Source organism: Limulus polyphemus, unplaced genomic scaffold (genome assembly GCF_000517525.1).
Source record: "Limulus polyphemus unplaced genomic scaffold, Limulus_polyphemus-2.1.2 Scaffold1829, whole genome shotgun sequence".
Lineage (NCBI taxonomy): Eukaryota > Metazoa > Arthropoda > Merostomata > Xiphosura > Limulidae > Limulus > Limulus polyphemus.
The window spans coordinates 37,682-53,531 of NW_013667439.1; the positions used below are offsets into that span (position 1 = coordinate 37,682).

Here is a 15,850-nt window from a genome sequence, read left to right on the forward strand (position 1 = left end):
AGGATGGGGGTAGGACCCTTGAGGGTGATAAAGTTTTTATTAATGAAAATTTAAACAGTTGATAGATGGAAACAAGGTCGTAAAAGATGATCACATTAATTCTTAGCTTGTTAAGATACAATTGGGAAGCTTAAAGAATGAAAAGGCTCCTGGGCCAGATACTATTTTCCTGAGGGTTTTGAAGGAGGCTATTATTTCTTGTAAGTCCTTGAATACTAGGCAGGTGTCAAAGAATTGGAAGTTAGGTAATGTCACTCCCCTTGTCAATTGTCCAAGTAATTATAGGCCTATTACATCAGTTGTGGGAAAAGTTTTGGAAAGTCTGATGAAAGATTCTTTGCAATATTGTTTAACATACTTTAGACTTTTTGTTGGATAGTCAACATGGTTTCACTAAGGGAAAATCTTGATTTATAAATCTTTTGACATTCTTTGAAAAGTTTATTGCTTATGTAGGTGAACAGTACTGGATCTAGGATGTGGAAAGGGAGGTGCAGTTGCCTGAATGGGTGCCATATAATTTTAGCATACATCATGTATATGTTGAAGCCAGATGATACATCAATTTTAAGTATAATATTATAGATTATTAGCCTGTAGCTAGGAGAGGTAGGAAATAAAATATTTTATTGAAGTTATTTATTGTTCAAAGGGGTGCACAATTTACAGCATAAGGGCACAAAATTATGAAAAATGGGGGTGGCTTCACCATCTGCAACCCCCTCCCCTCGAATCCGCTAGTAAAACAAATTAACTCTATAGGTATGGGGGATAAGTTAGTAAATTAGATAGAAGAGTGGCTAGATGGAAGAAAGCAGAAGGTTGTTACAAATGGAGTTCAGTCAAACTGGATTAACGTCACAAGTGAGGTACCTCAGGGCTCAGTCTTAGAACCTTTGCTCTTTTGATTTACATTAATGACATAGATAAAAGAATGGTCAATAAATTAGTTAAATCTGCTGATGATATTAAGGTCTTTGGTGTTGCTACCTGTGAAGAGGATGCTGCTGTTTTAAAAAAGGATTTAGATCATTTTATTAGTTGGGCAAATAAGTGGCAGATGACTTTTAATTACAATAAATACAAGATAATGCACGTGGGTTATCATAATTTAAATTATAAGTATAATTTTGATAGGAATAACCTTAACATTGTCATAAAAGAAAGGTATCTTGGTGTAATAATTGATCAGTCTCCAAAACCATCAAAGTAGTGTGCTATTCAGTGGCATATTCAAAACCATCATGAAAAATGCGTAACTAAAAATAAATTAGCATTTAGCATTAAATAATACTAAATTAGTGCCATCTGGCATTTATTACCCTACTTTGCACTGCAATAATGAGCAATATACTTCCAAAGTGTTTAACGTACGCTTATAGGTTGAACTGTCCTAGCCGCACCAATCACCATAGATGACACATATAATCAGTACTCACGCAGTCATTGAGGTCAACAATGAATATATCTCGTGTAAATAACATTTTGTGTCACTGCTTTTTCAAAACTGCTTTAATTATGTGCTAGAAATGGATGAGATTCAAATATTTTTATATTGACTAAAACTTTTTTTAAAAATCCTCCCAAGGCTGGTTTACACAGAAAATATGCTACTGGTGCTGTTGCTAGTGGTAAGGCAAACAGAATTTTACATTGTATCAATAGAAATATTGAATACAAGTTTAAAGTGGATATAATTTCATTGTATAGGTCACTGGTTAGGCCACATTTGGAATATTGTGTTCAGTCTTGGGCTTCTTACCTTAGGAAGGACATTGGATTGTTGGAAAGGGTTCAGAAAAGGGCTACTAGAATGGTGCCTGGGATGGAAGTGTTGTCATATGAGGAGAAGTTATGCTCTCTTAAATTATTTTCTCTTGAAAAAAGAAGAGTTAGAAGGGATTTGAATGAGGTGTTTAAGTTTGTAAAGGGAATTGATAGTGTTGATGCATCATCTTTTTCATACTGAAATCCAAAGTACAGGCTAACTGGTTTTCAATTGCAAGGGTTCCCAAATCTGTCATTTGGTTTGAGGCAATGGTAGAATGCAGATAATTTTTCAACAGTTTCAGCTTGCTGAAAGGTCTCTCCCCTTCCATGAGTGTGACTGGAATTGTGCATAAAATGTGAAGGGGTACAGAAACATTTGAGAAAAGTGGATGTAGCTTAAATTTGTGCATTTTGTTTAGAAAATCTATTTAATACAGTATGACCAAAGTTAGCTTGATGGCCTTTAGATCTGATGTTTGATTTCTTCCACTAAGTCTTCTGACACATCAAATCTATAATTGGCAGCAAACTCTAGTTTCTGAATGTAGATCATTCTCTGATATATCTAGATATTACCACAAAAAAGAAAAGTAATTAATATCCATGGTTGTTCTATATCTTGTAGTGAGCCAAGCAATAACAGGATCTATGATCTTATAAAATGTATTTCATCTTAATTTTGTCTCCTCTACAGATTCATTTGATTCACAATTAGGCAAGGAGTCATCTTTATTTTTCATCATGATAATACTTAGGTACTGTTTTCCATTTTGCAGGCAGTTGTGGCAGAAGGTTCACATTATTTGTAATCAACTTAGCTTCATTTAGAATTGAGTTCCAATATTCATGCAGTATTTTTAAATCAGTCAACAGACTTTTGGTGTTGCTCACTTCAATATCAATGGAAGTATTGCAGACTTGCAATATTTGATTGTGCTGATTTATGACCATGAATACCTTTAAAAAGATTCCAGCCATCAAGATGCAAGAAAATGACTGCACATAGTCAGTCTTACATTTGACTTTAGTTCTTGTTTGAGATGTAAGATTGAGTTTTAGGGTTTCTGACAGTGCATCTAAAATCTCAGGAAGATGAGCTGCAAGAGGCCTGACACTATCCACTCTGTCTGTCCATCATGTTCCTGAAAGTCTGTAAAGAGAACAGCCTATATTCTTGAGAAGAAGGCTCCATCACTTTGGGATACAACTAAATAGATTGTAAAGCTTCTGAACTATTCCAAAGAATGTCTGAGCCTCTGTGCAACTTTCTGATGCTTGTACTCCACAAAAATTGAGAGTATGACAAGCACATGGTGTGATTTAACCAAGGGATTAACATTCAGTAATAGAGCTTGAGCACCATTACACTCACCAGCCATGTTGGACCAATTATCATATCCTTAGGCTATGCAATCCATTATTGGTATTTTATGATCAGCTAAACAATCAAGTATTAGATTAGAAATATTAGCCCCAGTGTTCTTATTGCAATCAATAAATTTTAGAAACCTTTCTTGAATGACAAAGAAAGTACATTCTGATGGATGGATACATACCTCAGGGTAAAAGTTGACTGTTCTTGATGAGATTATTCAGGTTTTGCATCTATCATGATAGCAAAGTATTTTGCTGCAAATTTTTTCTGTAAAATAATGTAACATACATGATGAGCACAGGTTGCTGTGTTCATACTGGGGTTCACCTGACAAGTAGTGAGCTTGAAGACAGTAATTTACTCACTTAGATTCTGCAACTCTCTCTGTATGCTTCATTAGAACTAGATTATAATGACTGAGCAGCCAATGTTGGTTGTGGTAGTGCATATTTGAAAATTCAGCAATGAATGATAACATTTATAATATTTATTTTATATATGGTCTCTCTGTTATTTAATCAATTATTATATTATCTCTCCTCTCTTCCAGGCTCTGGGGCAAAATATCCCTGATATCTCTGCCCTCTCACTGGGCCTGGTGCTATTGTTAGAATTAACTTCTTCTAAAATTATACCTTAGCAGCTACTCAGTAAAGTGTCTACATTTGGTTTTGTCACATGCCAGCTAAACTTGAAATTTATATATTAGTGTAAAATATATACTATTTATTATTTTGTGCCAACTAAACACATTTATCTAATTTTTGCATGTCCTAACATCCTTATGCCATTATGGTAATCTACTATACAGCTCTGAACAAGTCTTAAGGTGCATGATGTTTAAGACAGGAACTTATTAGTATAAGTGATATCCTACTGGTCTACACTCAGTACATATGTTTGTTATAGATTGATAATGGCTGGAGACGGCTTGAATGGGTAATGAAGAAAAACTTTAATATAAGTTTAACATAACAGCAAATGTACAATATTTCGACAAGGTTTTGTCATTATCATGATGACATCATTTTTCTTCATTACCCATTCAAGCTGTCTCCAGCCATTATTAGTCTCAAAGTGGGTTCCTCATCATCGAATTTGTTATAGATATCCATCTTGTTTTAGTTAAAGTAAACAAGTATATTAATCAACCTTGATTATCTAAAACAACACAAACCTGTAAAAGTGCAATGTCATGAACTGTAATTAAAAACATCACTTCCTGTTGTTAATGAATAGAAAATCCCAATACGAGTTAACTCAAGTGTCGTCTAGTGTTTGAATATTTGTGTTGTAACCATATCTTACAGATATTTTCCTACATCAGTGGTCAATAGCAAAATTATCTGTCAAGTTTTCTTCATTACACAAAGAAACAAACCTTCATAAAAACAATGGTTTCTAACTAGCTATTAGATTCACCAATACAAATCTTTATTGGTGCTGTACTGAGGTCAGTCACTATTAGTAGTTGCAAACACATAAATAGTATCCTGGGACCTGTTTGAAAATTAAGTTCAGCTTATTCTGCACTCACCTCACTATCAAGTCCCAAGAGGAATAACATAAAAAAGAACAAAATGCACCACAGCTGTGGTAACCACTGTAGTTGAGATAAGGCCTCAGGATATGCTACAAATGCAAGGCCTGGTCCTATACAGAACACAAGAGACAAGTTATTCTAAAATTTACTTATTATTCTTGCATTTGAATGATATTTTTTTAAATATAAAATTACTTTTTAATTTTTTTTTAAATAATTTCTTTGTTGTTGTTTTAGTACAAAACTACAAAATTGATTATCTGCACTCTTTTCACCAAGAGAAAATGAACCTCTGATTCTAGCATTGTAAGTCTGTAAACTTACCACTGACTCACCAAAAGAATGTGTAAATGATAAAACTATTCTCAAATCCACTACAAAAACTTTCACAAAACACTAGACAGTTATGTCTTGTTCCTGGTTTTTAAATATTATATTTCATTTCAGAATATTTATGAACAAGTTTAGCTTCACAAGAATAAACATGCTATTGTTGGTTATTTACTCACCTTCCTTGGCAACATTCTTGATGTCAATGTTCAACTCTTCAGACATGTTTCCCAGTACAGAAAAAATTACAATTCCAGCTATTAGACTTGTCAAAAAGTCTAGAGAACTGACAAACATAGCATCCCTAATGTAAACAGAGATTTAAAAAAGTAACCATCAAAATGCTATCAAAGCTCATTTGTGTACTTTAATGTAAGTCAATTAACAACACAATCATAACATCTTATATCCGTGAGAAAAGTTATAGAGGGCTCTATAACAATTTGTTGACTTACATGTGAACTTTGTTGTGAAATTTATTGTAACTTCCAAACATAATGAGACTACCCCAAGAGACACTGAGGGAGAAGAAAAGCTGTTCTGCTGCAGCTTGCCAGACCTGAAAGATAGTATGAAAAAAAAACTCATACAATTTTGAGAAACCACAAAATAATCCTCATGGCTTCAAAATAGGGACTCAAAAGGATACAAGTATCAATGTGCAGAAAATGTAATGATGGACAATTATAAATTTTTGTTGTATCAGTTATTTAAATATTTCATTGCATACACCATATCAGTTAATACAAATAACATAGTCTGAGATAATTTAACCGTTCAATAAATTAATACTCATGTTTTCATATGTAGTTTTAAAAATATTTTTAGTAGGTGACTTTTTGTTGAAATTATCTTGTTCATTTAGTAAGTGGATGAGCAGCTAATTCTTAGTTCTTTCTAATGTTCTGCTGTTTAATTAGTAATATCTGATAAAGAAAATATAATCAAAGAAAATTATTTATGGCTTTGAACATAAGCAAGTGATCTAACTAAATATGATTACACTGTTCTTACTAAAGACACTGAAAATTTCAAATAATGTTACATTATTATGAACTTCAAATGATCAACTGAAAAAGTGGAATGTGAATATTCTGGTGCATGAATATGGTTATATGATTTGTATATAGTAAGATGATAGTTATATAGTATTTTGAATTTATGTTATAACAATTTTGTACCTAAGTTAGATAGCTAACTGTAAAATTAACTATAGCATCATAACTTATATTTTACAACATCTATAACTGACAAAAATACTTATTTGATATACAACTATATTCTATTAGTAGAATCCATGTATGTGCAATAAGAGTGATTCATAAATGGAACTGTTCAGGTAAGCTTAGTACTTTTATTATAAGAATATACTGTTGCATATCTGCTTGTTTGTTAATTTCCGGTATAAATTCTTTCCGAGGAACTTAAGCGATAAGTCCTTTCTTGATTAAACCAGTTTATTCTTTCTTGATACAAACTTTTAGTACACAGTAATTTCACAATCAGTACGTTTCTAAACTTAACTACATTTATAATACACACTATAAATCACAGCGATTCACAATCTCGAAAACATACACTAGCTCGAAACATAATCGTAAATTACCCGGAACTCTCTTCATTCATCCCGCAGGTTTTCTCTGCCAGGCTTATATACTAAAAAAAGAGGGCGCCTCAAACAAACTTGGGCTTACTTGATAATTCATGATCATTCGAGAAATTCATCACGTATTACCAGTGTCACGTGACTTCTGCTGTTGTAACAATACAAACAATTTAAGCCATTAGATAATGGAGGTTCCATAAGTCAGGGCACTTTGTTAGAGATATGATTTTAAAGGGGAAGGAGAGATGCAAGAAAGGCAGATGCCCACTGTGTGTGTGTGTGTGTGTGTGCATGTACTTTTATAACTTAGGTGCAACTAAAAATACAAACTCTTCTAGTGCACCATAACCATGCTACTGGTTTACAAATTACAGTAACATTGGAGACCCAGATAACTTCTCTACCATCTTTACTATTGTCAGTTGTTTCATTCAGACAGTCTACTTTGTTTAACCAATTGTTGTTAATGCATCTGGTCATAGGAGAACCTGAATAATTTTTCTTCCTTTACTAGACTTCACTACTGTAAATACTTCTAGCCTGAGGAGATCTTAATATTTCCTTTACTACTAGTTATATACACCTGTCCCGAATAGACTCATTTATTAACTTCAGCCAGACATCTGGTCTATCGAATATAAATATTTCTGTTCCCTTCAACCAGCCTGAATTAGATTGTTTCATTTAGACAGAATCTATACTCTATTAAACCTTAGAACATATGTATATGTTTTATATCGTTAGTGTAGTTAATCTTTAAAGACATAATGTTGTTGATCAGTTGATTGTATTTATTTTTTACCATACTATTAACTACAGTATGATACATAGTTGTAATCATTAGACACTGAAGAAACAACATCCACCTTTTATAGGTATGTTCATTTAAAAAATAAAATAAAAAAAGCTAAAAAATCTATGTGTAAATGTAAAAAATGACAAAGCAACTCTAATAAGTCCTGGTACTACTACCTCCATAAAGTTCTGGTACTTAATACTGGTGAGTGTTGGCAGAATTTCACCCCTGTTTGTAACTACCAAAATATTGTTACGACAGTGGGGGTCACGTGACGAGTGTTCTAGAAGATTTGCTAGTGTGTTGCGACAGCGTTGCGTCAACTGACGCTTGTAGCACGTGTTGAGAGTCTTAGAAGTTTCTAGAACAGGCAGTATTATCGTATATAAGTGCGCTAGACAGTGAGAGAGACAGAGGGAGTCGAAGCAGTAGTGGAGACAGAGACGTAGCGGAGACGAAGCAGGCAGAGAAAAAGAAAGACAGCGATTATGGTCGGTGGGAACTGAGGATAGCAGACACAGAGATCGGAACTATAGTTTGCGGGGACGGACAATTAAGTCTAAGCGCGATAGAAAGTGAGTGAATTGTTGTGAACTATAGTGCGCTGTGATTTATAGCGTGTTTTATATAAGTTATTAAGTTTAAAGTGACGAGAAATGTACTGATTGTGGAACTTCTGTGTACTAAAAGTTGTATCGAGGAAGAATAAACTGGTTTAATCCAGAAAGGACTTGTATCGCTGAAGATCTTCGGAAATAATTTCTACCGGAAACAAACAAACAAGCAGTAACAGTATTGTGTTTTTAATGTTGTAACATATTTTTGTATGAACACTGAACCTACTACAAAAGACCAAGTAAACATTACAATCCTAAAAATTATTAGCTTTTCATTGTTCAGCTGTAGTGGTGTTACTAGATTCAGGAAGATAGTACAGCAGTCATGGGAAGAACACGTTTTAGCCTGACATACAGATACATCTACACGGATAAAATAATAATGATTTCTTCAATGTAAACATATAACTATTTCAACATTTTTATTTAGAGTTTACATTTTTTTCCGTGTGTGTGTGTGGGGGGGGGGGGGAATTCCGAACATATAACGATGCATTAAAAACTGTTGAAAAGTGTATTTTTTGTGCAGATTTGAACTATTACAATCTAGCTTATTCATGCATTTATGTAGGCTTAAAATCCAAAAATGATAAAGGTAGGTGTTTTGAGAAGCAGTTGTGCAGAAATGTGTGACTTAAAAGAAAACATTTACTTGAGCACATTTACGTTTTATAGGAGCAGTCCGATCTCTTCACCAACACAGTGCACTTAATCAAACATAGACGCTGGCAAACGATGTGTTACGTCTCTGTATATTTGTTTGTTAATTCTTCTAAGATACAAGTCCTTTCTTTATAAAACTTGTTTATTCTTCCTCAATACAACTTTGTAATGTACTTAATTTTCACAGTTACACGGATTCACAATCTCGATAATTTCGCTCTCGACGAGTGCAAAACACACACATTACGGCTCACTAGCTCGAAACTAACAGAATCATAAATTACACGGAACTCAAAGTAACTACTGCTCTCTCTTCATTCATATATCCCGCCGTGCTGGCTTTCCTCTGCCAAGCTTATATACTAACGAAGAGGGCATCTCCAAAGTACTCGGACTTCCCCGATCATTCGAGAAACTCATCACGCGTGCCACCAGCGCCAATGCGCCAGCAGTGTTAAGTGACTTCCGCTGTCGTAACAATATCCTGGAAATAGTTCTTTCAGAGGAGTGGTCGACAATATCACGACACCTTATCAACACTGATTTTAAGCATGTATAATCATTACCAGACTGCCTTTGTTGCCGCTCCATATTGAAACGAAACTTTGTGTACTGTAAAAAATATAAAATCATCTCTCTCTCTACCAAATGTTCATTTACGAGCGTTTGACTGAATGACCAATTATTTGCATTTTAGATGAAGTGACTAATCATCAGATAAATACCTAATGGACTTGGAGAGATTGACATTATTTTATAACAGTGGTTTTGCCTTATCACAGCTAAACTATTATAATTTTTGTTTTCGTTTTGAGGCTATTTTTTATATACATTTTAATATTAAAACAAGAATTACTGTAACAGACATGAAACACTACAAAACAGGATCTGCGAAATAAAAAAAAACCAACGAATTGTTACATCAGAACAGGAGCAGTTCAAGATTCCCAAAATTCTTGACTTTGTTTTAACGTATTAAAATCATATCATTCTCATTGTGTTGATAAGTTTAGTTTTGTTTTCCTCTCGCTTTTTATTATAAATGGGATTATTTACTCTGCTTTTGTTTTTTACAAAAATAATCGTTTTTATTCTTGTTCGAAAATGCTTAACCGAAAAAATCAACCACAGGCTTCAAATTAATTAGTCATCACCACCCACCGCCAACTCTTTGGCTACTCTTTTACCAACGAATAGTGGGATTGACCGTCACATTATAACGCCCCCACGGCTGAAATGGCGAGCATGTTTGGTGGGATGCGGATTTGAACCCGCGACCCTCAGATTGTGAGTCGAGCGCCTTATCCACCTGGCCATGCCGGGCACCCATTATAGTAAAGATAATAATTATGTACGATCAGAAAGGAAACCTCCATATTTAAATTGTGCCAAGACGCTGATATATCGACACTAATATATCAAAAGAACAAAATCGCAAACTATTTGTATACATTCTGTATTAGTACAATGTAATTAACTTACTGAAAATAATAGATGAAACCCTCGTGGCGTCACCAAAATATTGAACTAAGATATTATCAAGTAAAATAAGCAGTAATATTGTAGCATTGTAAGGTATTCTACTATAGTAGAATAAAGCGCGATGCAACACAAGATGACATTCATAGTACACCAGTAATGTAATATGAAGTGTGATATAACAAAAAACAGGGGAGCATCGGGTACATCAGTAGAGTAGAATGAAGGAACACCAGGAAGTATAAAGCAGGCAAAACCTTAAGGATTTGTAAAGCGCGATACAACACCAGAGACTCCTAGTTGTACAAAAACAGACTAATATAGCAGCAGCACAATAACTTTCAATCAAGTTAAGAAATAGATGCTAAAAAGTTCTAGTAATAATTTCAGGTAAACTTACACATAATATTACAAATGGTTAAACGGTATCTCCTATAATGGCGCAGATTTGAAAATTGAACATATACAAATTAGAATTTCGAAAATAATTTCAATGAAACCTGAAGACACCACCTACTAAGTAAAATGAAAGTGTTTGTTTAACTGTCAGCTTTTTTAAGACTGAAGGATTTGTTCCTTTCAACTATGTTATATATCACAGGGAAAAGGTGAAGTGCAAAAAGTTGAATATTTTTAGAATCTACAACAAAACTTGTATAATGTTTTTAATTAGTATATGTTACTATTTATTGACATAAGTCAAGAAAGTTTCAAGTTGTTATCGGAACAAAACTTTATACAGAAACAGATGTGTTAAATTTATTTTATAAAAAGTAAACTATAGTGAGAAGAACACTAGTTGTTCTGTATGAATTTATTTTTAAAATCTACGATTTATTGTGATACTAAGCTTATATTGTAATTGCAACTGGATAGAGACTCACCCGGACACTTCCCATGATGTTTCAATTCAATTGGATGGCCCTCGCACTTTGCTCGTTCTATTTCACAGATGGATTGGTAAGTTCGTCCATCAGTAGCACACACGAATACTAGGTTATCTTTGCTGCAGTCGATGTCGCATTCCTTGTTATTGTCCGACGAGAGTAGCACGAACTGCCAATCATATAAAAAATCCAGCGCTAGAGGACGTTACTTACTTAATTAAAAACTGTTACAGTATTTCTGTAGAAACTCCATTTTAATAGCTTTGTATAGTGATCTAGATTATATTCCTTCCAAGTAAAAGTCATAAGACATCTTTTACGTGGTTTATCATTTTTAATATAGATACAACAGAAAATATAACTAAAGCTTAACTTTTACGGTTAAGAATAACCGGGTGTGGCCTTCGGGTTAGTGTGTCTGCAAAAACATGTTCCGTACTTTAGATTGTTTAATCCCACTAATTGGTAAGACAAGAGTAATTTCAGTGTTGGTTGGTGATTGACTAACTGCTTTCTCTCTTTAGTCTATAAGTTAAAAATTAGGGGCAGCTATGCCAGGGGTTTTCCTAGTGTGCAGTTGATCACAAATTGTGCACCTGTAAAAATATTTGTACAGTTGAGAATTCACCTATATAAGTAAGTTCAAGTGGATAAATATTAAAAAGAAAACATATCTAAGATTATAAAATTCCATTACAGAGTTAAAATATAAATATATATATATATACTAGAATATTCTTCATTTTTTAGATCATTTGTTACGAGGCTTGTATATATGAGGTGCAATAAGGCGTCAAGTATTAAAAAAATGATGAAGTTAAAATATAATTATGCAGTTGAAAAAAATCCTTAGAAAAAGCTCAGAGCTATGCGCAGATAACCCTTGTATAGTTTTGCACGAAAATTCTAAAAAAATAACAACAAACAATTAGCCAAATGTGGTATTTAAGAATTATTATTTTTAACACAACAACAAAACATTTGAAGCTCAAGAAACTCTTAGAAACTTATTATATCGATCCTTAAGACTGTATAGAATAAAACGTTTTAGTTTTCCTTTCTGAGAAATTCTCCTTCATATATAAGTGGAAATGATTTTAGTCAGCAAAAAAAATGATAAATAATATCCAAAATGTGTTAAAATCGTCTTTACAAATTCATAAATATATATACCTGAATATAAAATTCTTCTCTTATTCAAATATTACAATTACATAGCGTCATCTACATTCATAATTGAATTAAAAAGTCAGATTTCCAGAAAAAAGTTGTCTAAACAATTATATGCCAAAGTCTCTATGTGTGTACGCTTATAATTGGCGAACTGGACTGATTATCACCAAATGTTTCATGTACCTTTAGGCGTTCAGATCTGACCCTTCTATATTACCCCTACTGGGAACCCCTATATCTTCCCCATGCGTTGAACGAGTTTGTGAGCTGGTTTTTCTATAATTTCGAATACATCTCTAAAATATATATCGAATTTAATACACGTTTAGATTTTATTTACATGACTGTGTCATCCAATAGGTTAACTTTCAACAAACATGCAGGTGCTATTATAACCTGTGAAAGTTCAGCATGCACTTGATTCAAAAATTATGTTGTTGCTTTTCAATTAATAAGTTATAAAATAACTATATAATTAAAGGTATATGAACAGAAGTCCTTGATAAAAATTGTCATGATTCGCCTTTAGTGTCCAATCGAATATAAAATGGGGGCCGTCTTTATATTTTACTCTGTTATTAACAGCTGTCACCAGTCATTGGAATACACCACCACACCTCTTGCTGTAAATGTAGTGAGATTTGGTCTTTTTTGTCCCTAGATTGATTCAGTTGGCTTCAGGTATAGGTTCGGTAATTTTGTTTGTTTGTTTGTTTTCAAAGCATCGTTGGACGCAACGACTAATATGATACAGCATATATTTATATTAAAAAGAAAAAGTATATACATCCATATCCAAAACGTTCTCCTGGTTGCCGTCAATCATAAATCTGTCCATCTAAGGCGCACATTAATCAGTAACATTCATTCTTCTCACCCTACAAACATATACACAATAGCGTTTTTTTCTCACTGTTCTTTAACTCAAGGAGATAGGAAAGTAGACAGCAAGGAACTAATTCGCTGTGCACAGCAAATGTAATCTGCAGTACTGAACTCTGGGTGATACAATTAATGCTACGTATTTTGTTTTCTGCAACACATATTTTAAAACGTGCATGTATTGAAGATTATTAATGATGACTGTCCAACTCCGTGATACACACAAGTATATTGATCTTCTATTTTTTATAAACACATTTAATTTATGTGTGAGAATGCCACATTTAATAATGATTACTCTCTGAACATCCACTATACCGTTCTTTTCTTCGTAGCAGTGACTCCAATTAACTTGTAGTAGTAGCCTCTAGCAGGCTGCTAGTGTACTGTCTCAAAGTGTTTTAGTAATATAATGCTAGCAGTAACATTACCTTAAACGCATACTAAATAACTACAAATAACAATAAAGTTTCAATAAGATCATCAAAAATGTGCAGATGTTTTTGTTCTAACATTGCTCTTTAAACTGAGTAAAATTACAATACACACTATGATAAGGACAACATTTACTTAAGTGTAAAGACTTTCTTTTAAATGCCATATTCGTAAATTAAAAAAAAGAGTTAGACACCAATGTTAACTAAGTGCAAAAAGCAAAAGCTTAACGTGAAATAGAAAATGGTCGTCGAATGCCAGTGAATTAAATCACAGTAACCTGTTTTAAAAATGAATTTGATGCTGTGATTAGATTTGATCCGACCGCAACCATTTTAACATAAAATAATGTTGATAAATCTTGTATGGCATGAACAGTCAAAATCTATACTTCAAATACTCCTTAAAAGTGAAAAAAAAAAAAACATTAAATCGAATTCACATAGCAAGTGATAACTCACGCCTATTAAGCAGTGTATTTTATAGCTTTGAAGAGTACGAGATTTATGTTCATTTAAACAGCGAAATTTGATCTAAGTATACCAATAAATCTTCAGCACAGTAAACAACGGGCTTCCCACTTGTTCGTTTATCTATACTACAAAATTATACCTGTCCGAAGGACGAGAAGACTATAGATGGGTTGTTATGGAATAGAGAACAACGCCTTTATCAGTGCTGTAGCTATTGTAGTAATGTCAGAATGACTGTATAAAGATAAATATAGATATATACAAAAGACATATACATGTTATCGTCTGTTACAGCAAAATTATCCAAATTTACTACATTGTATACGAAGCTTTCCAACCAAAAGCTCTAAATACTAAAATGTCCCATAAGCTTTAAATTACCGACTTATATACTGTTCATTACCGGCAAGTTCGACATATTGTATCGGATGTTGCCTGTTACAACAGAATTGACAAACAATTGGGTAAAATAATACATTTTCTACATATAATACATAGGGGACACCAGTGGGTATCCGTGTAATTCATTTCAATATTGATAACCTATTGGTTTACATATTTTCCTGTGAATTATATTTAAAATATTTAAAAGCATTTATTACGAACACTGTAACTAACAATGTCATGAACCCACAAGCAATGTGGTGCACAAACAGTTTAGTAAATGTGCTTAAAAAGTCGATGGGGTTCATACTGCCCTTATCAGTTATTCTAAGGTTAACGCAGAGATAATTTAAAAAAAAATAAAGATTATAAAATATCTTATATTTTAGTTATAATTGTTTTTTTATGTTTAAAAACACAAATGTACAATGGGATAACTGTACTGTGACTACCTCGGGTATCAAACCCCAATTTTTAACGTTGTAAGAGGTTAGATGACCATATCTTTTTCATTGATAGATGTCGTTTTGTGTTGTCCAAACTGATATCAAAATTATATAACAAAGGTACTTGGCGATGTCCAGCTTAAAAAGTGATACTTTCAATGGGGAGGTGGATCTCCCTCCTCCAGTATTTTAAACTGTCGAATACGATCAGTTCGCCCGATACCCGTGCTACGCGAGGCTACTTTTAGTTTGGCGTCGGCTTCGCATATTTTGCTACCGACTTCCTTGTTCATTTAAGCTTCCTTTCGAAGCATTAAGGTTGTAATATTGAAATAGCTGCAAACGCAAACAGTTTCTACCATTAAACTTACATGGCGGCCCGGCATGGCCAGGTGGTTACGGCACTCGACTCGCAATCTGAGGATCGCGGGTTCGAATCCCCGTCACACCAAACATGCTCGCCCTTTCAGCCGTGGGGGCGTTATAATGTGACGATCAATCCCACTATTCGTTGGTAAAAGAGTAGCCCAAGAGTTGGCGGTGGGTGGTGATGACTAGCTGCCTTCCCTCTAGTCTTACACTGCTAAATTAGGGACGGCTAGTGCAGATAGCCCTCGTGTAGCTTTGCGCGAAATTAAAAAAAACAAACAAACAAACAAAAACTTACATGGACACCTTCTTTTTAAATAAACACATCTGTCAGAAATAATGCGACACTACTCACACCCAGTTTTCTGTGTAACGAATTTGTTATTATATATTTATTTTAATATCAACATTTGTTTAGATTAGATTTATATTTAGAAACATGCATAGCCTATACAGTTAAATATGTATTGCGAAACTCCCGCTTATTCTCCAAAGTTGTAGAAGATTCTCGAGAGTAAGAATAAACAATATATGGATGTATATAAAAATTTAACTTTGTATTGTTACACAATTTGAATTTTCTAGAAGGCCTCCACACGCCTATAAATATTACCAACGCGAC

General features: G+C 33.6%; 1 protein-coding gene across 1 annotated transcript in view; it reads right to left on the bottom strand.

Annotated features, from left to right (window-relative positions):
- LOC106465081 (sodium-dependent proline transporter-like) overlaps positions 1 to 15,850 on the bottom strand; it is a 64,510-nt gene that overhangs the window by 15,223 nt on the left and 33,437 nt on the right. Inside the window, exons 9-11 of the mRNA XM_022392899.1 lie at positions 5,474 to 5,577; positions 5,198 to 5,322; positions 4,683 to 4,798 (exon numbers count right to left, since the gene is read on the bottom strand). Of these exons, the coding sequence (XP_022248607.1) occupies positions 4,683 to 4,798; positions 5,198 to 5,322; positions 5,474 to 5,577 (345 nt within the window). The remainder of the gene's footprint in view (positions 1 to 4,682; positions 4,799 to 5,197; positions 5,323 to 5,473; positions 5,578 to 15,850) is intronic.